The sequence below is a fragment of the Haplochromis burtoni genome, unplaced genomic scaffold (genome assembly GCF_018398535.1).
Source record: "Haplochromis burtoni strain Fernald_Lab_line unplaced genomic scaffold, NCSU_Asbu1 Contig_323, whole genome shotgun sequence".
NCBI lineage: Eukaryota > Metazoa > Chordata > Actinopteri > Cichliformes > Cichlidae > Haplochromis > Haplochromis burtoni.
Genome location: NW_024582684.1, coordinates 610,629 through 634,769, shown reverse-complemented (window position 1 = coordinate 634,769; position 24,141 = coordinate 610,629). Strand labels below are relative to the sequence as shown.

The following is a 24,141-nucleotide window of genomic DNA, read 5'->3' as shown; positions in this document are numbered from 1 at the left end:
TATAAATCACAAAAAAAGGGAAAAAAAAAAAAAAAAAATCACAAAAATATAACATGTTCTGTAAATTCTGTGAATCTCGACTTGCGTGAAGTGTTTCCGGCTGGGCGTCGTGTACCTGGAGTCAAGTGTTTTAACCGATGCATGAAACAATACATTTTTAGACATAAGTTGCAACGGCCGCCGTTTTCTTTGTGAGTATTTATTACACGGCGTGCTCTGGGGAAAAGCCTGTTCCAACGTTTGAGTCTAAGGTTTAGTTTTTAAGCACCTGACGGCTCTTTTTTGCTTCTCATCCGTAAACACTCTGCATAGTCTTTCACGTGATTCAGTTTATTTTGAAAAGTCTCAACAGGATCTTGAGCTTTATTGTGAAAGGTTTATGTGGAAAATAAACAAGCGGACGTGCGATGGTTTTACTGTCATTGCTGCTAACAACAACACATAAAAACAGGCGCTTGTCCGTCTGTAATGTGGTTATATTAAATATAAGAGAAAGAGAGAACTTTAAGAAATTAATATAGCCACTACAGTGACCACCAAAGATGAAAAAATATTGCCGTAAACAGTTTATTTTGCGACACCACGAAACAAACGATAGCGTAAAATGAAACTATAGGCGTTTTTATATCGTCATCCGATATATATCGTTATATCGAACAGCCCTAGTTTATGGGAAAAAATGTAAAAAGAAAGAAAGGGTAAATAACCTAACAGAATAGCTATGTGATGAAAGAAACCCCATACATGATCAGAGACAGAGATTCATATAATTATGATATAACCTTGACATAATTAATCTGCATTCTCTGTCCAACCAAATGCATTCTTGTTGTGTCTCCAGCATCTATGATGTAAACAATGTCCTGTGCTTTTGCCGTCCTGTGTTTAAATTTTCCAGAAAATCTTCTTTTTGTAAAGCAAATAGGAGATGATGACCCAACAGGAAGTGGCCACAAGGTTCTGAATGAGATGCTCAGCATGGGATTGGCTGTTGGACATCCGCCAGCGGAAGGGAAAGTAGTCCTCAAACACTTCGTGGCCCACGTACACAAGTATGGAGTTCATACCTTAATGAAACACACAAGAGAGAGTGAAGTAGAGGACACAATGACTACACAGAAATTCACAAGGAAAATAAATATTTGGCAGATTATATTTCCAATTGCATACTAATTCACACTGTGACAGAGCAGACTTCCACATTCACATCAAACCCCAAAAGTACAACTGTAACTGTGCAATCAAAAGCTGTCTTAGGCAAAAACTGTCTATTAAGCTTTTGTGTGATTCTAATGCTCACCAGGATAGTAGAAAGGTGCCCCTGACCACCACTTATTTACATCCACTATGTAGTAGATCAGCATTAGGAGCACAAAGGCAAAGCAGGCCAGTGTTGTCACGTAAGACAGAGACCTAGAAGTGAAACATTAAGACATTTTTTAAAAAACATTTATATGCTGTGCAGCATCAGGGTGCTTGTGTCAATGTCAATGTCCATCTCTGTCTGCCTCATTTTATGACAAAGACTATTTGTACTCCATCCTTTTATTATGTCTCCCCCCATTTGTTTCCCACCTACCTGTCCAGCCTTAGTCATTGTCATACTGTATACCACATATAATGTAATAAATGAAATAACACTAGTCCCAGATAAACAGATAAACCCTGAACAAGAGGATCATGTAGATGATTTATAGAGCTGATCTGGGAAAAACAAAATGTTCTTGGCGCGCAACAGTGGATTCAGATCATAATTCTGATTGCAAAATCGGCCAGAAAGGACAGGACTTAAAAAAAGGGCGAAAAAAAGATATTTATCAGCACTGCACCAGCTGAAGGTCTGCCAATTTTTTTAAACTTAAAATCACATCCAAAAACATGCCATTTTTCATTCAGTTTATGCACTCCTGGATACCTTTAATACCTTTAATGTTTAACTCTATAATGTAACTATGCATGTCAGAGAGTGTGTAATCTCGATGTTTATAACTATTTATGCATGAGTTTTACTGGTACAGCCCGTTATGTCTAAGGTGATTTTGGGCTATGTAAATAAACTCTATATTGGCGTGATAGACCACTTTAAATATTTGCCAAGGGTATTGCTGTATATTTGATTGGTTTCCATTTTTTATGAGATATTCTACAACTTCTCTTTTGTCTGATTTCACAATCCTGTGGCCACAAAGTTGTGAGAATGTAAGATGCTGGAGTGGAGAGCAAATGTGGAAAACCTAGTCATAACACAAATTATGTGACATTAGGTATTCTATTATATCTGTATAAAATATTTTACGCATTTTAAGTGGGAAAAGACTATAAAATCTAACGTTTGCCAAACTTAAAAATATTACTAGTGCTGCTTATTTTGCAGCAGTTTCCAAAATATTCAATTAGAATTTCCCAAAGTGCCCATTGCTTGAGTAAATGTAGTTCTAACTGTAGATATAAATAAAACATGGCCCTTACCACAGGTTTTTGTTGACAGGAATGAAACCCTGGTCTGTGGAACATTTGGTTAGAAACGCTGATACAACACCCTGAATGACAGAAGACATTTTATTATTCAATCATGGATGCCAAAATGACTTTATATAGATCTCTCTCTCTCTGTTTGCTGTTTGCTTTGTTTGTTTGTCTCTTTTTAATTCTATGTTGTTGTACTTTTTCAACATGTTCAAAATAAAGATTCAATTAATCAATCAAAACAATGTGCTTACCAGTAAAAGACCCCATATGAGGAACCTCGACATAATACTTTTGGGACGTTCTCTGTAGTGCAAGATTATTTTCCCTGCCTGAGGACAATTAAAATACAAAAAGAATGAAAGCCAACCATTTACTTCCTTTAACCTTTCAAACTGTTTTATATCTTTATTTGAATAAACAAGAAACAAAAGGAGGCCAACACCAGACAAATATAAATTACAAACCTGTAATCCCAGAAAGGCCATGAGGATAGAGTTGATGCTGCCAAGAACACCTTCTGGATCATACGGTATACGAGTTGCATAAATCACCTGAAATAAAATGTAAACTGATTGATTTTTATCAACATCAGATGCAGTCTATCAGTGTTTGCATTATTGGGGTTAACAAGTGTGTACGTGCCCATTGGAGAGAAATCTGACACATTAAAATAACCTTAACATTTCAAGTTACAAAAGACTATCATGAAGCTATATTTGGGATGTTTTGGTGGTTACAAACCCTTGATGATGGATTCTGGTACATGTGCTTTTCTCCCAGAAGCAAGCGGTCAATGAAACCAGCAGCTCCACCGGTGCAGTTCACATACAGCCCCATGTCCCCAATCCCACCTGGACCCAGATAACCTCTGTACCAAAGAAATTAGTGCAGTCAGTGTTGTTAATGTAGCACTGCACCAAGAGGAAGGTTAGAAATTCCAGTTTATTAACGCTTACTGCTAAAAGTTTAATTATTGCAAAAATGTACGCAAAATAATGAAGCACTACACTTCACTGTCTTTGACTTACGCTGGGCAGTCTGGCACAGGAAGTTGAAATGTGAGGAAGAGCCAGAGTACTTCTAGAAGAATCACACACAGCCAGGCGGGCCAATACAGCAAGAAATCAATAGCTGGGGACCACCACGCATCCTGGAAAATAAAACCCACTCCATTAAACACATCTCCTTTCCTCAAACACAAATTTAACATAAACCTATTTAGCATAAAACAACACAGACTGTTAAACAATGCAGATGAAAAAGAAAAAAAAAAAAGGCTGACCACTGTGAGGACGTCAAGTTGTCCTCTGGCCACCAGTAAATCCAAGCAAGCTACGACCAGATATGACCAGGCGAGGCGCTGCAACACACCCGGGATCCGCAAGTTTTCCCAAGCCACTGTGGAGAAGATATAAACACGCAATAAAAATGCAAATGAAAATAAATAACCACATAAGTTCAAAGTTTGAAACAGTATTATAGTATATGGTTTAATCATCCACCTAAAGAGCTTGGAATACTGCTGTAAAGACGGAGTTCATACTTACACGCTCCCTGGCAGTAGTTTGGGTTGATGACTAGGACACCAATGATGAAGAGCTGCAAGCTCCGCCACACAGCTTTTCTGAGCAATGAGCAACGGGTCGCGCCTGCACGCAGCAAGGCATTGATGGAGAGTGCAATGGATGTGCCCATTATGAACACAAACCTGGTGGAAGAAGGGACAAAATGAGTGCTGGTTCTACACTTAAAAGATCTGCTGAGGGAACAAATGGAACTTTATTATTTCTATTTTTTTTATTCATTCTATTGGATTTTCCTTTTTTATACAATTTTTAAGCCCCTTTTAGTCCAGTGACCACTTTAAAGAAAACACCCTTTATTTCTTGTGCACATTCAACTATGTAACTGGACCAGAATTTGTTAATGGTCCCTGTAATCCTTCTGAAGATAATTCTGTCACCATTACAAAATAAAAATACACATTAATACAAATACTGCACATTTATATTAACGTGTGAGTACAAATAAAGACAATCCAACTGCATATAAGACAACTTTTTATAAGAATCTTTAAATTAAGCTTACCAAGGGAAGACTAGGTCAGCAACAGTAAGGCCTGCAAGATGAGAAATGGGGAAGGCCTGGTTTAAAATCAACAACATTGCAAATACCAAGGAGAGCTGCAAAGATCTGTAAATAATGAGGAAACTGCAACATGGCTAAAAAAAACTAAACAAAGAAACCACACTGGGCTTACCATTCCAGCTTTCATGTCTGAAGAACCAGTATCGCCCCCCTCCATAGTTCACAAACACCATAATGACCAAGGAGATACTGACAGAAACACAGAAAATGCCACATTTACCGAAAAGCATCAAGCAAGGAGTACATGTTTATTTATATTAATTGATGAATAAAAATAGGCAAAAATATGAAAACATCAAAGCACTGGATCTAGATTTAATACTGCCGGTGGTGGTTGATTAATAAGGGACAAATTCAGTGTCACCTACCACACTGTAATAAAAAACAAACAAGCATATGATACAGTATAATGATAAATAAGACAATGAGGACACTAAGCTGGAGGCACAAGAGTGAGGGTGGGGTCAGGAAGCTACCCTCTGAATGTATCCAAAGATCGAAGCCTCCTGCTGCTCGTTAGCGGGGGAGGGAGGATGTTATCAGTGACTGGCGGCACTACCCGAGTGGGGCCCAGTTCCTGGATGATGAAGTCAAAGCTGGATATTAACATAATTCTACTGGAAGTATAGATTTATCACCTGATTTATTATTAAGACAAAAACACACAGGATAGAAGCAGATCAGTAACTGTAAATCTGCTATATTAAAACTATCTGGGTTCTTATTTCATTGTCACTAAAGCACTCATAATTAAACAAGGCCAAACGATTGCAGAACACTCACAGAATTGATGAGTCTCTCCGTTTCCATGGAACTCCCAAGTCGGAGGACCAGACCTCTTACTGCATCAAGCCTGGACAAGAAACAATCAAGATCTTGATTGAGGGTTTTTTTGGAGTACAAACAAGCTCAGTTGACTCTCGAGACTGTGTGCTTCAGAGAGAGACAAGACTGGAAAAACGTTCTTCTTCTTCCTCTTTCAGCTGCTCCCTTTAGAGGTCGCCAGAGTGGATCATCTGCCTCCATCTAACCCTGTTCCTAGCATCCTCCTCTGCATCTCCTCTTTGACTATATCCATGAACCTTCTCTTCCTGCCTGGAAGCATCATTCAGCATCACAAATATCCACAATTCCTCCTCTGCACAAACACTCTCAGCCCTGCCTCTCTAACTTTGTTTTTAAAACACTCAGCCTGAGCTTTCCCTCTGATTTAATCATTTCTAATCATCGTGTCCATCACGGTCGCTTCCACTGAAAATCTGATCATCTTCAACTCTGTCTTTTTATCAGTGTCACTCTCTCCAAACCATACATCATAGCAGGTCTCACTGTCATCTTGTAAATCTTCCCTTTCACTCTTGTTGCTATGTTTCAGTTAGCAATCATTCCTGACACTTGTCTCCGCCCACTACACCCTGTCCGTACTCTCTTCTTCACCTCTCTTATGCAGTTTCTAATTGCTAGATGATTGATTCCAGATATTTAAACTCATCTACCTTCACTATCTCTGCTCGTAATGGCTCAACAATGGAAAACACACATTTTCTGTCTCGCTTCTACTGACTTCCTCCTCTTTCCAGAGGATACTTCCACAAAGGCACAGAGCATCTCTTTCTGATGCATCTGCAGTGCTTACTCTTAACATTTTCAAATCATTCAAAAACTATCCACTTCTTTATATTGAAATTTAGTGAATGAACATCAAAACAAAAATCAGGCTTACCCCCAAACCTTTTTTCCAATGGCAAACACCAAGGCCAGGAGAGCATAGATGAGAAAAGCAACCAAGATCGCTGTGTGGAGAGATATTAATTAAGTGTATATTAATTATTAGTTAAAATAAAATCTTTTTCTCTGTGTGAGACACTCACGTATGTAGCTATTCACAGGGTCCTTATCAGTAACTACAGAGCAGTTGACTCCAAAAGATGCGTTCAGGGTTTTCACCCACAGGGAGTAGTTACCATGCTCGCCAAAGTGGAAAGGAATTCTGTGAATTTAAAAAAAACAAAGGAAAAAGATTTATGTCATCAACAAATAAGCCAAACACTGATCCTTAATTTTATATAACCAGAGTGTCGTTCTTTTTGTAAGTTGGAAACACGACCGTATTCGTAAACGTACTTGCAGAGCTCCAGCTCGATAGGTGTGCTGTTGATCTGCAGTGTTATTTCATGCTGTGTGCTTACAACAAAGTTTACTGAACTGGGCTGACCAGGCTCAAGCCCTGCAGGTACCACCCCTAGCTGCTGGTACAAACACTAACAGGCGAGAGAGCAGAAGCCAAGTTTAGAACATTATTGAACTTAAACCACACAGAAACAGAATCAAATGAGGGGAAATATCTGGCACGTGTGAGCCCACCTGGTAGCAGCGCTGTGACATCCAAGACACCTGCACCTCATATGACAACTCATTGTTGACCGTCAGCTGTGCCTCATCCATCTTCAGGGACAGGTGCTTATGATGATGTATATCAGCTAGAGTGAGTAAGAAAGCGCAGCAGGCATTGTGCAGATCAGTTGAAACCCAGCAACACATCAATTTTCTGCATATGAAGGTACAACGAAGCTACAGTCTACGGTTTTCCATTGGTAACCCCACCCAAGCCGCTGTTCATATAATTAAAATCATCAGAAAACCATAACAGTGTGCATGCCATTACGCTGGTTATTATTCGATCAAAATGCGCAAACGTGCAAAATAATCTCATCTTTCCCGACTGCACAAATGTTATCAAACAAGTCAGAGAACTAATAACGGGTGGTCGTGATGCTTTTCGTTTTAATACGCGACACAAGAAGCCATCTTTCTGTAATTTGTCTCAAATCTATCGACCACAGCCGATGCTAAGGACCACAAACCTACTCCATTCCATACCAGTGTGCGGTAGCGAAGAAGCCCAGTTTGACAGCAAGCTACAGCCAGAAAGGTAAAGCTAGCGTCTGGAGGGAGAAAGCATGTGATAGAGCCAGTGGTCACATGCTGCATTAATCCCTAATTTACCACCGAGAGGGAAGTTCAAACCGCTGAAGCTCACTTTTCCATTATCAGCTGTTCTCAGTTGATACCGTTTTACAGTTAGCCGCTCGATAGCAGGTTAATAATTAAACATTTAAACCGCTTGTTTGTTGGAGTAAACCTTCAGCTATCGTCAAAAAACCCATAACCACTGCTGCTGTAATATAATTTCAACAAATACGGGAGTTGGTGTAAAACACTGCTAAACATTAGCTTGCTCGCTAGCTTGCTAACCTGGTAGCAGTAGTCTCCTGCTTTTACTTTTTTTCAGTTCAGGATACTTACACGAAGATATTTCAGCTGCTAGTGGTGCCACGCAAACAGCCACGACCAAAGCAACAGCAGCAAGGGCAAAAGTGGCACTTTTCTCCGTTTGTGCCATTTCTTTCTGGCTCTTTGGTTTAACCGATGCTACTGAAGACGAGTGACATGTATTGTTTTTCTTAAGCTTCCTTTTTGCCATGGCAAAGGTTACTTTCGATCCGTGTACTTGTTTTGGCACTAGTGGGAGCGAGAAGGGCCAAAGTACTATACCTGTTCTACTACCCCAATAATTGTTAGGTAATGGAATGGTTATTGCACATATTCATGTTTGCGATCGGCACTAAAGTCGAATATGACACAGTATTCCCAATAAAACTGTGGTACTGGATGAGGAACTCAGGAGTGCCAGAGAGAAATATGTGAGGGTGGTGCAGGACATGTATGAGGACAGCGAGATAGTGGTGAGGTATGCCGTAGGAATGACAGGTGGCTTCCAGGTGGGGGTGGGACTACATGAAGGATCGGCTCTGAACCCCTTTTTGTTTGCAGTGGTGATGGGCTGATAGATCAGGCCAAGCTGGAGTCTGTGGACAATGGTGTTTGGAGATGATATTGTGATCTATGTGAGCAGGTAGCATGGTGTATGTTTGGAGACGGTGGCACTGACAAAAACACAGGAGGCTGAGATGGAGGTGAAAGAGCTAAAGATGCTGAGATTTTTGTTGGGAATAACCAAGATGGAAAAGATAAGAAATGAGTATATAATTCCTAATCTTATCACAATGTCTCAGTTTAAACATTTGTTTTCAGTGGGGTTTTTTTTGTAATAAATGTGAATAAAATATGATCAAATCGTTTAATTGTGTGGAAAAAAAGAAAAGTAAAGCTGTAACAAGAAACATTGAAATTGTTCCTACATTTTATGTTTAAATATGAAAATTAGATATTGTCTGTCTAAATATATGGAGATCTGTACACATTTCCACAATCTGAAAACTCCATAAGACAGGAAACACTTTCAACAGAGAGAAAAAATAAGCTATATAAAAAAATTACACATAAATAAGTTTGGGTTTTGTTGTTCTTTTTTCTCCCTTTACACTTGTACGTACGCTGAAACGTCAAGGACTCTAAATCGATGATCGAGTGGCTCAACGGTGCCTCCCATCGGACTTCATCGTTCACAATGGCAGACAAACAAAATGCTCAGAAGAGGTAATGTGTACATTATTGCGAACATGACTTTTAGCGGCGTAGCTAAGCATAAAATCCATTAGAATAAATAATAGAAGTAAAGAAGAATTAGTTACAGCGAATTGAAGATGCTGATGTGGCCAGTTAAGACAGCTCAATGAAGTAGCTAGCTAGCAGCGTTAGCTAGCATGTACAAAAACATTTCTCGTTTCTGTTGCAGTGTCAAGATAGCAGCTGGAGCCGTGGTTTGTGTTGAAAGCGAAATCCGAGGAGACGTTACCATAGGTAAGACTATGCCCAGTAATCGGAGTTCAGAAAACTTGCTTTTCTCTCACAGCAGATCAGTCCCAAGGCAGGAGTTGAATGGCTGTCATCACTGTGCTCGATTACTTGCTGCACCTCTGTTTCTCCAGGCGCCAGGACCGTGGTCCACCCAAAAGCTCGCATCATTGCTGAGGCAGGACCCATTGTCATCGGAGAAGGCAACTTGATTGAAGAGCAAGCTCTGATCATTAACAGGTTATCTAAGGCCTCGGTGTACCATGTTTTCCACTAGGTTAACCATCGTTGACCATCTCTGGTGATCTGTCACTGTTCTTACATGCGAGCTTGTGTGATCTTCCCCACAGTTACCCAGAAAATATTACACCTGATACTGAGGTGGAACCAAAAACAATGACCATCGGTATCAACAACGTCTTTGAAGTTGGCTGTGGTATCCTTTTACCTAATCTGGCCAGTACTGCTCCATATAAGATTTTTAAATTGTAACATAAATCTTTGTAAAAAAAAAAATCATGTTTTGCCTCAACTGACAACAAACAGTATCGCAAGCTTTAAAAATTGGAGACAACAATGTGATTGAATCTAAAGGTGGGATATTGCCTTCCGTTTCTTTGGCTTTCAGTGAGTGTTCAAGTCTGTATAATTTCGATGAAGTCACTCACGTTACCAAATATCTTTTTTGTTGACTAGCGGATGTTGGCAGGAATGTAATCCTCACCAGTGGCTGTATAATTGGAGCCTTCTGTCAGGTCAACACTTGTGAGGTCATACCCGAGAACACGGTCATCTACGGCTCTGGATGTATGAGGAGAGTGCAGACTGAGAGACCCCAGGTATGGAGATCTGTGACTGGAAAACATCGTCGGTGTAGACAAATAACCTAGATGTAGCATTAGCATTGCAAATTGAATATCAAAGCATTATATTTTGAGCTTCCAAGTGGGTTAATCACATGTATGTTTTCCTGATGAAACTAAAAATCTGATGTTTTATTAGATTCAGATTTTTAAAAATAATTCTCCCTCTAACTTGTATCTGGGATCTATATAGAAAGTTTTTAATATTTTACAACTCTGAGCATTTCGTACAAGTGCAAGACAAATGCTACATTAGCCACACTTGAGTTTCATATGGATTTGGGTCACATTTATGATGCAAATAATTGTTTTTAAGCATTCAGCATTAGAGCTGAGAAACGCAGTAACACCATGGGCAAAAACTCAGCATCAACAGACTGTCTGAAAATGTGTAAAATATTCAGTTTCTCTCATTTCCGTCACATTCACCAAGAAAACACTGAAGTGATATTTCATATTTAATGTTTTTATGTAAGATTTTCATACATGCCCACTTGTTTAAAAGTTTGTGTGCAGAGAAAACTTTTGTGCATTATGCTCATCATCATGTCTGTTATCTCATTTCAGCCACAGACTCTTCAGCTCGATTTTCTGATGAAGATCTTGCCAAACTACCACCATTTGAAGAAAACTGTTAAAGCAGGCCATGCTGCTAGCTAAAATTACACTTTATACCTTTTGAAATGCAGAGAATATCAATGTTTAACTAGATCCTGCTGGAAGAAAGCATGAATGTATATAGTTATGTACCTACCCTGTTTTTGCTCTTCAATTACTGATATTTTCTACTCTGATCTGCAACAGAAGATTAAGCTTCTCATCTTTCTCCTGCTATGCCGATGTACCTTTTGTTTTTTACAATTAACTTATAAGGTACACAAGCTGTACTAGATTTGCTCATTTCTTATAATGGCAGTTACCAGTATTTTTATCATTAAGTTGTAGAAGGTAATTTCTGCCATTCTGATAAAGAATTTACACTAACAATAAATGAAACATTTTAAGTATTTAGATGGATTCAAATGTTGACTTTTTTTAAACGCATAATGTTGACACTTAAAATGGCAACTTATTGATCTAATCAAAGCAGTTTTGTGTAGCAGTATAATTTATTTGAGTTGGTTCAAAAATGCCAGTATTTCTTAAACCACTATCACAGTGTTGCAAAGTAAAACGCATTTAAATATTTTAAGTTCCACAAAGCTGAAGACATTTCCTGCTGGATGAGTTTTCAGTGTGATGCGATACACTGCACAACACAAGGCTGTTTTTTGCAGTTATTACAAAAGCATAACCGTTGCTAACCATTCAAATAAAAACCTTCCACACACTATACTAAATATATACAAACAATATGAAAGAAAGCTACACAATTCAACCTTATTTACTTTAACAGTAAAGTTGTGGTTTCCCCTTTAATTGGTGAGGGCGCCAGCTATCCTAATGATCCAAGTATTCATGTCCTTCACTGACTTATACTCAAAAGGTTTCCACAACACAGCAACTACTGACTCCATGTAACATAAAACCAGAGATTGTTGAGAGGAATGCAAAGAAAGGGGAGAGAAAAACAGCTAATTTTTTGAAATAACATTCATCAGCAGTTTTTATGTTATAGTGAGTCTAGAATAACCATCTCCATGCATTTCTGTGTTACATATGGGACTGAATGAATATATTTCACTTCTTTACAGGCACGCCATCTGAGTAATCCTCCAGTAATCCAGCCAAATGGTTGTTGTGCGTCTTGAAGTTTCTCTTCCTCTGTCCGGCTGGCTTCTTTCTCTTTTGAATTGGTAACTGTGAAGAGCACAGAAAGATAATCAGCTCTCATTCATTTCCTTGAACAGGTGTAACCATAAGAACTGCATATTAAAGACTTTCTTATTTCTTTCTAACAAATCTCTCTCACACACACATACGTATACGTATATATTAGGGGTGCAACGATATTCGTATCGATATTGAACCGTTCGATACAGTGCTTTCGGTTCGGTACGCATATGTATCAAACAATACAACATTTGTAATTTATTTTATCAACTTTCCTTCTGACGATGCTGTCTGTGTTGAGCGCTCAGTGAATCTGCGTTCGACTACTCCGCCTAGGCTGCACTGTCGAGCACAGATCCACTGAGCGCTCACAGACAGCATAGTCAGAAGGAAGAGCGCAGGGCAAGCTAGCCAGACAGAAGTTAAGCTTTCCTTGCAACATGGACCTCCCCCACCCTCATTCAGATCTGGCGTTTGGAATTATTTTGGTTTTCATGTGACGTATGACCCTGAAGGTAAGCGCGTCATGGACTAAAACATACTGTTTTACTTTAGTCCATGACTCTCTTACCTTCAGGGTCATACGTCACATGAAAACCAAAATAATTCCAAACGCCAGATCTGAATGACGTTCAATTTGCCTGTTGCAAGGAGAGCTTAACTTCTGTCTCGCTAGCTTGCCCTGCGCTCTTCCTTCTGACTATGCTGTCTGTGTGGAGCGCTCAGTGGATCTGTGCTCGACAGTGCAGCCTAGGCGGAGTAGTCGAACACAGATTCACTGAGCGCTCCACACAGACAGCATCGTCAGAAGGAAAGTTGATAAAATAAATTACAAATGTTGTATTGTTCGATACATATGCGTACCGAACCGAAAGCACTGTATCGAACGGTTCAATATCGATACGAATATCGTTGCACCCCTAATATATACGTATGTATGTATATATATGAATTTAAAAAAAAACAAAAAAAAAACAAACAAACACTGACCACTTTCTTTGGTCCCGTTTCTTGCATGGAGGAAATGCCTTGTTTCTTCAGGTACTCTTCAATCTTGTCCTCATCTATAGAGTCAACTGGAACACTCCTCCACAGCTTCTGAAATTCTGACATTGAAAGCAGCTACACTTGAAGAGCCGGACACATAGTCTTAACTAACCAAACAAGTCACAGACCTGAATGAAATGCACAATATGAGTTTTACAAAACACTTCTGATATAGATCTAATACAACAAACATTTCATTTCACAGTTGAAGTAAAGTTGCCTGAATCTTCGTCAAAGCCAAATTGGTTTTCACTTTGCACATGCTCCACCTCTCCAAAATAGCACTGAAATTTGGCAAAAACGTTATAGCTTAATTTGCAGACAAAGGCAATATAAAGCATGCCCAACATGGACCGCAAGTAACATCGGAGGACAGAAATTCAGATCATTATGAATGTTCCAGTTCTAACTCGCGAAAATGTATGACGAAGACTTCCTTGATGTTGATGTTAATTCTAACAACTTACCCAAGTCAAAATTGATAGCATAAACGTAGCTATTGAGAGATTGCCCACCGGTTTGAAGCATGTAGCCATGAGAATTTCTGGACCTTGGTTGTTGGTCACTCAAGTGGTTAGCCAATGAGTGTGGGGTTGTGTACCAAGGATAATCCTCCGTTTTGAAATACAGTTTGACCAGGATTTACAAAATATACTTTTTTGATTTATTATGATTAAAATTTAGTCATAGTATAACTGAATCCATAAACAACAAGAAAATGTTCACAGAGTTTTAGCTGATTTCAGTTCGACTTCTATAGGACTGAGTCTTTTTGCAACCACAGCTATCGCCATCTGGTGGCATTCAGTTAGAATGCAGGTTTTCAGACAATTCACTAGCTTAGTACTTAAAAGCTACATCCTTTTTTTTTTTTATCTCTATGGTGATAATTTCACACTTGGAAAATTCTTACATGAAATAAATGCAGAGTGAGGGCCAACTGGGTATGCATAGCATGCATAATAGTCAGTTTAGGTCAAAGACGGATACACAGAGAAAGAGGAAGCCATGTCACCGTACAATTTACGGAGAGACCAATACTCACCTTCATCTACCGCAAACTGGCAATGCTTGTCATTGTAGAACAAGATCTTTTTCTTGTCTGGTCTTGTAACAAAGATGATCTGATCCCCCAAAGCCTGTGAACGATCACACAAGAAGTCTTTTCCATGCTTTAATTGTTTAGTTGCCACAGTGTTCGCACATCACCGAGTGGCATCTTAGTGGTGATACATGCTTCACTAAAAACTGAATAATGTTTAATACCTTGATGGCCTTGGCTGAATTGGGCAGCCCTTCCTCTACATCTTCTAGTAAGACTCCTCCCAGGCCCAGTTGGTCGTGCTTATCCAGCAGCCTCAGTAAGGCTTTCTTGTCCTTCAGGTTGTATTTAGGCTTGAAGCCATAGGTTCCATCCCGGACTTCAATTTTTGGATTGCTGACCAAGGCCTGAGATTGGTAGGTGAAAGTAAAGCACAAGATTATATATAACCCCCCTCCAATAAAAAAACAAAATATAATAAAAACTGACACCTTGAAAAGACTAAACAAATAGTACAGTAGCTTTTTCTTCTTCGGTAAGTGTAGCCTTCCAATGTAAAAAGATGGCTTAATGGCATACGATGTATTATCAGCTTAATTTCTCATCACTTACTTTCAATGGCTTTATTCTTTTGCAACATACCGAATATGTTTGGATGAGAATAACTTACAAATTAGCTTGAGGGGAAAAAACAAGTATTGTGTAGATTTAAGGTGAGACTCATAAAAGAAATTGCTCAGAGAAAACGCAATTGACCTTAGTACTACTGACAATAAAAGATAGAGGTATGGCATTAAAAATAGCACAAAAGCACCTCATTCATGAGCCACTGTTTCTGCTTCATGCTTATGTCTAGAAGTTTGGTCTCATCAAGAATCTCATCTAAGGTCAGGAAGTGCGTGTCCCCATTCTGATGCCTCGTCTGAGAGATTAAGGACAGAAAAGCAGACATTAGGTAAACACACACACACACAAAACAATATTCGCAGCCCTCTTATTTTCTGCACTATGGAGAAGATTTTAGGCAAACATCTACAGTAATTTTACAGGATTTAGAACTGTGCATTCAACAGGTGGCACAAATGCACACATTTAACAGGAAAATCTGTCAATCTGAGTGTGAGTTCTTCACCGAGGAATGAGTCAAACAGCTAGTGTGACAAGGCCTGGCTGCCTGTTTGCAGAGCCACAGCATGATAAACAAGCTGTTAACATACCAAAAGAAAGACTGGGGACCAAATGTTAACCCAGCAGGCACAAATGACTCACTCATGTTTTACAACAGACAAATGTCAAGCTTTTTCTTATTTTTCTTTTTCTTATTTCTTATTATGTTTGGTAAAAGGATAAAATCTTATTATTTGTGTTGGTGCTGCTGAAAAAAAAGGTTTTAATGTCCCCCTCAAAATCCTCATTACCTTCATGTAATTTACTATCTTGGCCAGGCAACCAAACTTGTACCCAGAGCTCGTCTTAATGTTGAAGCTGCCATTAGATTCTGTGGAAAAAAACAACAACATTTAAGTTTAACCAATTTATTATCGCAATACTGAATGTACAGTGAGATTTGAGAACTACATGGACTGACATATTTGTGCAAGAACACTTTGCTGAAAATGTATTTCAGATAATTGACTACTGTCATGTCAGCTCCTGTCAAATGAGCAGCGAGTGTTTAATGAGGCCATTAAAATCCTAACTGCATTCATTATTTGACATTTTCTTATTGTCAATATTCAGTGAAAAGACAGAAGCAAACAATGCATTTGTTTGCCACTCTCTATTTTGCCTGTCAGCCTTCATTTGTTCCTATTGAAGACGCTATCATCTGAAACAGGTCAAAGGAACACAATGACATTGAGGCTAATTCAGGTTTTAAGCAAACCTGACTCATACGAGAGTTAATGCTGGGGACTACTTCCAGATACAAAGTAACACTCCAGGAAGCTAGTGAGTATTTACAGCTGCAGGGTATGTATTTTGGGTAACACAGAAACACGTCACGCAGTGCAAAAATGTAGCAGATTTAAATGTTTGCAACATTAAAATACTACACAAGTCATATATCAAGCCAATCTGATTTAGTTTGACTTGAAGTCCGGCCAGCTGGTCTTATTCTCTGCTGGAGTCCAATAATGCTGCTCCCCTCAGAGACTGACTGAGGTCTGGACTCGGCATTCACCAATCAAAGCGGAAAACAGACACTGATTCATGAATGATTCATTGTGTAGGCGGGAGCTTCTGTTGCTTTGAGCAGCACAGTAGGCAGGACGGTGAAACTGTGACAGACCAGCTAACGAATGGTGCAGAGGCAGGGCTAATAGAAAGGAGCCAATGATGTAGACAATCCTGTGCTGTTCAGCTGAGACATGAAGAGCTGCAAGGAGTGGCGGTGGAGGAGAGCGACTGAAAGTGCACGAGAGCACTGAGGAGGAAAGCAGGTTGAAGAGTGAATGTGGAGGAGGGAAAGAGTGTAAACGAAGAAGATAGGTGGAGCACCAAAAAGAGGAGAGACATTTGTCGGCTTACATCTTCTAAAAACTAAGCCAGACACACAGGTGAGTCTGCATGTTTTTCTGAACACCATCCTCTGAATAATGTGCGTGACATCAACAGATCATAATAATCCACAATATAAATTTAAGCTACAGGCTACAGGCTGCACTGGGTTTTCACTATGAAGATATGAATATGAGGATTTTTTTTAGAGCGTACTAATATTTGCAGGTTGAAGTCATACATCTTTAAATGCAGTGGATGTATTTACAAAGCCAGGTCCTTTTGCGTAGGAATTACAACATTTAGACTGTATAAGCGAACAGTGGATTAAATATACATGGATCTGTCTGCTTTCTACCCACTTGAATACCAAGCATCAGAACCTGTCTGTGTGTACTTATGGATATCATGTATATGTTTGTTTAAATGCATGACTCAAGACAAATCAATGAGGGACTGAGTGCTGTGAGGAGCCAGCCAGGGGCCTTAGGAGTGTATGTGTTTGTGTGTGTGTGTGTGTGTGTGTGTGTGTGTGTGTGTGTGTGTGTGTGTGTGTGTGTGAGAGAGAGAGTGAGTGAGAGAGAGAGACACAGCCACAGTGTAGAGAGGAACCTCCAGTTCTACACCTTCAGAGCCTGGCTGGGGTGGGGCTGTTTTGGTGAGTGATAACAGATGCAGGAGTCAATCTGTCCCTGTCTGTATAATTGCCCTGACAAAAGAAAGGAGGGTGACCGAGGGGGGGGGGGTATAAATTAGTAACAGAGGTTGTTGTAAAGCCATGACTTGAGGTGAAACTGATATTAGGAGCTGGGTTTGTAACAACAGGATCAAAACAGTTGATTCAACGCAAAAGAAAACAACACAAAACCCATACTGTACACACAACTTCCAGACAAAATGGGGAGAATCTGGTGAGGGCAATGTTCAAAGCTGTCCTTCCTCACATGTAGAGCATAATAAAGGAGACAGCCTGTCCAGCAGTCACGTGCTGCCTGTGATCTCAAATGACAATTACCTTGACTACTCTCAATTGCACACTGATGCACACTGCATGGACTTTTTCTATTCTTACATGCACTTCCATCAGGTGTCAAGAGAATTTCAGACTAAGATGAAGCAACCAATGAAAGTGGCTTGTCCTGGTGAGACATTAAGCTTTTTCACATTTAAGTTCCCAGGTCACCTGAAACTCAAGTTACAAACCCACTAAAATAAACACACAAACAAGTCATATTAAAACAACACAAGTCTATGCACGATGGCATGTGTGTGCACACATTTAGCCTTATTAAATCTCTAAAGGAGGAGATGGTGGAAAGAGATGCACTCACGCCCCACTCCTACAACTGGGTCATCTGCCTTCGCCTCAATATTTCATGCACAAATGTCTGTGATTGTCTGCATACAAGTGTGTGTTAAGAGCATGTATGTGCACTTTTGTGCATGGCTGTGTGGGCAGAGACACTCCACAGTGTGCCCCGAGGATTTTAAAATGGTAGGTGTTTGCTAAAAATGGGAAAGAACAGCTGAAGTGAGGCAAATGTGCACTTGAAGGATCTCTTAAGTTCATTATTTTATTACAGTTCCGTTACTACATTTGTATAAGGCATTGTGGCCAAAGAGCTGCACACCAAGCATAGATGGCACAGTTCTCTACACACCCACCCTTTATTACCAGCCTTTTAAGGCTATTTTTGTTCTGAGCAGATGGCCTCAGTAGGGTTTCTGGTGTTTTGCAATATAACCTGTGCTCTAATAATACACCATCTTCTCATTTCACACAAAAAATATGTCTGTAATGACAGATGTAGACTAGGTTTTGTTTACAAACATACAAAGCAGTTTATCTTTTTACAACATGATCCCCTTCGTGACTGATAACGAAGCGTTACATTCATTACAACAAATTACCTATAAGAGTATTTGATAGTTTTATGAGAGTAAATGAGTTTCCATGTCTGCCTGCTGTCTCGAGTGGAACAAATTCCTTTTTCAATATCAGTATCACAAAGATAATTAGTTTTAGTTTTGTTTTTAATTATCACAATAATCAGGAGCAAATGCTTCAAAAAATCCTGGAATAGAGCCAGGCACATCTGGTTAAAAGCACTGCATCACAATGTGTTATGCCCTGAAGACAAATTCTCCCATTACTGTCATTTTTTAATCAGCCTCACACCATGAAAACACGAATTTAACAACCGCTGCTTTCATTTTGAAATTTGATCTGCAGTAAAACCAAGACCCAAACACTGTCATAAGCATTAACAATCTTTTTTTCCTTGTGTCTTATTGTTTCCAACCAGAAATCATGACCAACATCACAGCTACTGTTCATCCAAACAATCTCCCACTGCGAGAAGAGGGAGTCCCTCTGTCCCTCGTCTCCTTTCAGGTCCAGGAAGTCTACCCATTTCATGATGGCTGGAATGTGGCCTGTTTCGTCATCCTTCTTCTTTTTATTCTCACCGTCCTGTCCTTGGCAGCGTTGGCTGTGCTCTATGAGCTGCTGGACTGTGGGTGCTGCGCCAAAGGGAAAACACACCACCAGCTACAGGAGGAAGGGCCGGGAAGCTGCAGCAAGCTTATGAGTAGCATGTGCAAGGAGCCAGAATCCCACACTGAGGTGGTATAGTGGCAACAAGGACGAAGTAAAGAATAATAGGAATTTGGATATTGTTGCTCATTTGGACAGGACCACACTACTGACTAAGATGTTTGCAAAAATGAACTCCCAAAAACCCCCCAAAACACTCAAAGTAATTCAGTTGTTCACAATTAGAGGTGAAAGCTGGTGACTGAACGATATAAATGTATCTTCCCACATCTACCGCAGACCCCGAAAGCCATATTTCACTTCTGAAATACTCCCAGAAGAAAAGAAGATCACCTGAGTATTTATAACATGGCTTAAAAACACAAATTTCCACTACTTAAAGTACCCATATTATGCCCTTTGAATTATTCCCTACAACTTTATTCGAAGCCCATTTCAAATGACTTATTAGTGAGAAAACTTTACCTTTATTTTTATGGGAATGTTGCCAGAACAACAGAAAATCCCCTATGTTTAGTGCTAATACAGCTAGAGCTTCTGTACTCATCTCTTGCTCACAGAAATTGTATTCCAATACTGCAGAATTTCCAATAAAGCAGTTCTCATTTACATAATATTCTTTTTCAGGTGTAAGCAAATAATCTCGATAAACTAGTCATAAACAGCCTGTTACCATAAACCATATACTATTTTTAAGCCATTTTCCACCCACTCCTCTGCATAGCTTAGGTCCTCACAAAAGCAACACTGGCTGACAAAAACAAGCTAAAGACTACGGCTCTACTTTACATTATATTGAAAGAGACATGAGCAAAACAAAGGGTAAAAGACGTGCTGCAGCAGTGTACAGTATAACAAAACTAATGCATGCATGTCCGTGTGTTTTACAAGTCTAAGCTGATGACTCAGCTAGTCCTAAGCACCAAGACAATAGTTAGCTGATGCATCTCTTAAGGTTACTCTTCATCATATATAAATGAGGCAAATTGTTATTCAGTTATTTTCTGCTGATATACACGTGAAATAAACTCCTCGTGTCTCCAAATCTGCGTCTTCTGCCTGCCAGTGTACGATGCTACACAAGCAGCTCAGCTCTTTTATCCATGTCATATAGTGGGTGGCTAGTGCTACATCAATAAAGTGTAATGCTTAATTGTTATGAACACTCTGCCTTTGGGTTGAACAGTTTTCCTGGACGAAACCCTGTAAATAATCTTATCCTGGTACACCACTAAAATACATTCATGGGCTTGTTAAGGGGCATGACATGGGGACTTTAATATAGGCTGTGGCAGAATGTGTTGCATTAAATGGGCATTTTCTTAGTTTGATTATTTTGGAAACTGATTATTAAGTTGCATGGGGAAAAAAAAAAAAACGTTGGGTAAAAAAGCATTTTCTTACCCTGCTATATGGGTGTTAAAAAAAAAACCTGTTCAGAAAAAACAACTACTGTGTGAGTGCTTTTTTTGTGACCTACTGGATGCAGTGAGCTTCTTCGAGACATGCTGTTTCTGAAATTGCCGTCCAAATCTTATTACAACAATATCTGTTGATCAAGCCTAGTCAGATGAAATCATTGCTTAGGATAAAGCTGGTGTTCTTCAGTAAATTGTAAGCCAGTGTTGTCAACATGTTTAGCACTGCAACATAATCTCATGACAAGTTCGCATGCTGCACAGTGATATACGGTAAAATGTTATATTGAGCACTATGTGTAATTTCATGCCTTACCACAAAACACCTAATAAAAGACTCACTTTTCTGTTAACAGAAGTAGCTTTTTCTTTAAGAGTATATGGCGTGACATTGCAATTTCGAACGGATGCCAAGAGGCCACCGCTCACAATTCTTATATTGTATATATATTTATGCGTGTTGCTTTAATTCATCTGAAAGAACATTCTAAATGCAAAAGTGTCATAAGTATCACTTGTAATCCAATTTTCTTTTATCTAAATTTGGCTGAGCAGTAAGAATTCTAGTTTTTTGGGTTTAGAATGAGAAAAGATCGTCACCTGATTCATTTAACCTGTGAAGTAAGGTTCTTTCTTATTAGAAATAACAACCAGGAGAGTGTATTATTCCAGTGTCTTGGTTGTCTTGTTGAATCACAGTAAACTGACATGCACAACTTTAATTACATGGATCCTCAATTTACTATCAAGTCTTTAGGGCAGATTAATTTTGAGTATCGACCCAGTTGAAAGTTCCTTCATCCACTCTAAAATGTCTTTTGGTTCACTTGTCGTGGATGTTAGACTTTCATAATATAAAAAGCTATATACTGATGAGATGAGATTATTTTATTCAAAACTAAAGCAACTAGCATTGGTGCATATTTAGGCCTTTGATTAGATATTAACCAGCTGGATGTGTGAAAATTGTTTTGGTGTCCAAATATGAGCAATCCAATTGTACAGAATAAGCCTCTTATGTTGCAAATAGATTTTGATTTTCAAAGAACTATAATTAATGGCACAGATAAACAAAAATCTACTTTTCTTCATTTAAAAATATGTTTTCCATTAAAAAAATTATTAATGTTTATTTCCCCAAATCGTATTAAGTTACAGGATTTTCTGAAACAACGGAAAATAAGGTGATCTTCAAATAATCAATAGAAAACATTTTTAGTTGTTGTTTTTTTTATTCACTCGTCTCCATAATTTTCCCTCATAGTTACTTTGAGCCATACTGAGGGTGCTCATTTGTGTCTGGCTCTGAGCTTTGTGAAACTTTAGCGTTAGCCACATTCCCTTTTCATATTTAAATGTCTGATTAGATTTCTTGTTTATCAATGTTTTCTCGCTGGTACCCCTACAGTGTACTTTGGTGAACTTTGTCTCTTCACTCACAGTGAGAAGCTTCCACACTAACACCATGTCAGGCAGTGAGAGTGCATGTGAATATTTGCTTACACCGCTATACAATCTGTTATATGGGAGACTGACTGGCCAGTCACTGGGCGGAGCTAAGCACTGGAAATCTGCAGAATCCAGTCCCTGGCCAGTCAGTCAATGCATCTCCTACTTGCCAACATATATCTACAGATGCTAGCCAATGGTGATGTGAACCAATAGAGACATTAAAACACTAATAAACAAGAATAAGTGGTTTACAGGAACAAACATCATACTTTTCAAGAAAATATTTTTCACCTACCACTACTGAGTTTGGAACTAGAGGAGCTCTCCTTGTCAACTTTGGGTTTCTTCTTTTTGTGTGATCCCGAGTCTGAGGCAGCCTGTCTCTTCTCTACAGTTGGGGTGGAAAGTGCCCTTTTCTTAAAAAGCTCCCTTTCTCTCAATAGAGCAGGATCCATCCTGTTTGAAAGATTTAAAAAAAAAAGAAGAAGAAGAAGAAGAAGAAGAAGATTCATTTAACAAAAGGCAAAGCAACAAAGCTCATTTTGATGGATTCAAGGAATCACATTCTCAATATATGCAAGTATACGTGTAGGTAGCAAGAACCTTTGGCTTTAGCTTCAGGGACTTATGAGCTGTCACCTGGTTTATCTTTTTGTAATAAACTGATATATAAAAAAAAAAAAAACTAAGCTGAAAAGTCATACAGCCAAATACTGTTCGGAGACGAACCATAGTTCTTAAATTTTTTAGAATTAAATGGCGTTAGAGGGAAAACAGTCATTACCCCAGAGCAACAAATATAAAGCTAGTTAAACTAGCTAACAATAGCTAGTTTATTTTCAATTCCGATTACAAACGGCTTTCAGTTGACTTTGTGATCATGTAAATCCCATAACAACTACAACTAACATTATGTTCATAAGCGAACGTTACTGAGTATTAAAGGGAAACCAGGATAAATAAACAAACGTGGCGGAACACTGTACCAGAAGCTTAGTAGTTAACCTAGCGTTAGCATCCCGATTAATTCAACATCACCTGACACTTTGTTCCTGTTCTCACTCAGAGAAAGAAGAGGGTTAGTCCAAGAGCACTAACTATATGCTGTAGATGTAAAACAGAATGCGTCCTCCACCGAATCACTGTTTTTTGTCGTTCCTTCGGAGACAACACAAGTAAACTTGTAAACTCATGCTGCACTTCCGTTTCTAGTTCGATTTTTCCGGTATTGACAGCGAAGCCTGTATGACGTCATTACGTACGTACGACAAAACGATGATTTACGATGAATAAAAAACTGCACGTTTAGAAAATATTGATGACAACAATTTTCGAAATATATCTTCTATTTGTTTGGGTCCCTCTCGACAGATTAAATGTTTTGTTTTTTAATCCACCACAAAATCACATCAATTTACACGTTTTTTAATAAACTATAAAAGACAAAATATAAAAGAAAAAAAGATCACGCAGTAATTTTTGTTTGTGCAAAAGTTTGGTCTCTCCTTTATGCTATTTTGCTATAGTATTACTCGGGATTTATACTAATTGTCACATCCATATTCTTATTAACTACTGAAACGCTAAACAGGACAAGCCATAAAAACATATATCAACATAAAGTATTTCTAGCTCACAGATTCCAGTGCATGATAGTTCAATAAAAATGTGAGTTAAATAAACTTTCATATAAAGCTGCTAGTCTATTCGTGAATTGGGTTCATATAACCAATACGCTATCGCCTAATATGCACCAAATCGAAATTTATGTGTCACAAATAATTTTTTTGTTTTACATGGACAAATTAAAGTCTTCTTTCATTTTACTTCTTCTGTTCTTCAGTTCTGAGTAAAAACTAAAAAGCAACAAAACAGGATATTATTACTTTAATTTATTTTTGAGTGAGTTTTGTGTAATTTATTTATTTATTTTTAATCATTGGACTTCTTGTTTTTTTGGGAAGAGATTATTGGCTCAGCATCGCCACTTAGAGGTTGTTTTAAACTCCTGCTTCTCATACTTAAGATACTACCTTTATACGTTATTCAGTGTGAATGACTCAAGTAATTAGTAAGAAAAATAGTATCAAACCGAAAGAAAAATGCTGCCTACCT

General features: G+C 38.7%; 4 protein-coding genes across 6 annotated transcripts; 2 read left to right on the top strand and 2 right to left on the bottom strand.

Annotated features, from left to right (window-relative positions):
* Positions 1-598: 598 nt before the first annotated feature.
* hgsnat (heparan-alpha-glucosaminide N-acetyltransferase) lies at positions 599-8,101 on the bottom strand. The gene is made up of 18 exons (XM_005941843.3): positions 7,924-8,101; positions 6,982-7,097; positions 6,742-6,878; positions 6,489-6,607; positions 6,341-6,410; positions 5,401-5,470; positions 5,094-5,194; positions 4,730-4,806; positions 4,558-4,588; positions 4,017-4,177; positions 3,752-3,867; positions 3,498-3,619; positions 3,211-3,337; positions 2,934-3,020; positions 2,721-2,798; positions 2,470-2,540; positions 1,301-1,413; positions 599-1,067 (listed from the first exon to the last, which is right to left on the bottom strand). The coding sequence occupies exons 1-18, from the start codon at positions 8,099-8,101 to the stop codon at positions 886-888; spliced, it is 1,956 nt and encodes a 651-aa protein (XP_005941905.1). The 3' UTR covers positions 599-885.
* Positions 6,745-23,283, bottom strand: gtf2e2 (general transcription factor IIE, polypeptide 2, beta). Of its 3 annotated transcripts, none has more exons than XM_005941848.2 (10): positions 23,065-23,283; positions 22,322-22,482; positions 15,519-15,598; positions 14,915-15,022; positions 14,325-14,507; positions 14,104-14,197; positions 13,002-13,117; positions 7,924-12,038; positions 6,982-7,097; positions 6,745-6,878 (listed from the first exon to the last, which is right to left on the bottom strand). In XM_005941848.2, the coding sequence occupies exons 2-8, from the start codon at positions 22,479-22,481 to the stop codon at positions 11,919-11,921; spliced, it is 861 nt and encodes a 286-aa protein (XP_005941910.1). In that variant the 5' UTR covers position 22,482; positions 23,065-23,283; the 3' UTR covers positions 6,745-6,878; positions 6,982-7,097; positions 7,924-11,918. The 3 variants fall into 3 exon arrangements, with proteins under 3 accessions (XP_005941910.1, XP_042084357.1, XP_005941911.1); XM_042228423.1 differs by having other exon boundaries at positions 23,125-23,262; XM_005941849.3 differs by lacking the exon at positions 23,065-23,283 and adding an exon at positions 22,630-23,027.
* Positions 9,035-11,249, top strand: LOC102308860 (dynactin subunit 6). Its single transcript, XM_005941842.2, has 7 exons — positions 9,035-9,117; positions 9,317-9,381; positions 9,510-9,615; positions 9,726-9,811; positions 9,922-9,969; positions 10,072-10,214; positions 10,806-11,249. The coding sequence occupies exons 1-7, from the start codon at positions 9,041-9,043 to the stop codon at positions 10,896-10,898; spliced, it is 618 nt and encodes a 205-aa protein (XP_005941904.1). The 5' UTR covers positions 9,035-9,040; the 3' UTR covers positions 10,899-11,249.
* Positions 18,909-20,927, top strand: smim18 (small integral membrane protein 18). Its single transcript, XM_005941846.3, has one exon. It carries the CDS (start codon positions 18,911-18,913, stop codon positions 19,232-19,234), a length of 324 nt encoding a protein of 107 aa, XP_005941908.1. The 5' UTR covers positions 18,909-18,910; the 3' UTR covers positions 19,235-20,927.
* Positions 23,284-24,141: the final 858 nt, after the last annotated feature.

Coding starts and splice junctions, on each gene's coding strand:
- hgsnat (XM_005941843.3), bottom strand. CDS start 8,101: ATGGCAAAAAGGAAGCTTAAGAAAAACAATACATGTCACTCGTCTTCA. Junction 5,195..5,400: donor CGGAGAGACTCATCAATTCT/GTGAGTGTTCTG, acceptor TTCATCATCCAG/GAACTGGGCCCCACTCGGGT. Junction 3,620..3,751: donor AACTTGACGTCCTCACAGTG/GTCAGCCTTTTT, acceptor TTTATTTTCCAG/GATGCGTGGTGGTCCCCAGC.
- LOC102308860 (XM_005941842.2), top strand. CDS start 9,041: ATGATCGAGTGGCTCAACGGTGCCTCCCATCGGACTTCATCGTTCACA. Junction 9,616..9,725: donor CAAGCTCTGATCATTAACAG/GTTATCTAAGGC, acceptor TCTTCCCCACAG/TTACCCAGAAAATATTACAC. Junction 9,812..9,921: donor CGTCTTTGAAGTTGGCTGTG/GTATCCTTTTAC, acceptor GACAACAAACAG/TATCGCAAGCTTTAAAAATT.
- smim18 (XM_005941846.3), top strand. CDS start 18,911: ATGACCAACATCACAGCTACTGTTCATCCAAACAATCTCCCACTGCGA.
- gtf2e2 (XM_005941848.2), bottom strand. CDS start 22,481: ATGGATCCTGCTCTATTGAGAGAAAGGGAGCTTTTTAAGAAAAGGGCA. Junction 14,198..14,324: donor ATTCAGCCAAGGCCATCAAG/GTATTAAACATT, acceptor GATCGTTCACAG/GCTTTGGGGGATCAGATCAT. Junction 12,039..13,001: donor AAACGGGACCAAAGAAAGTG/GTCAGTGTTTGT, acceptor TGCTCTTCACAG/TTACCAATTCAAAAGAGAAA.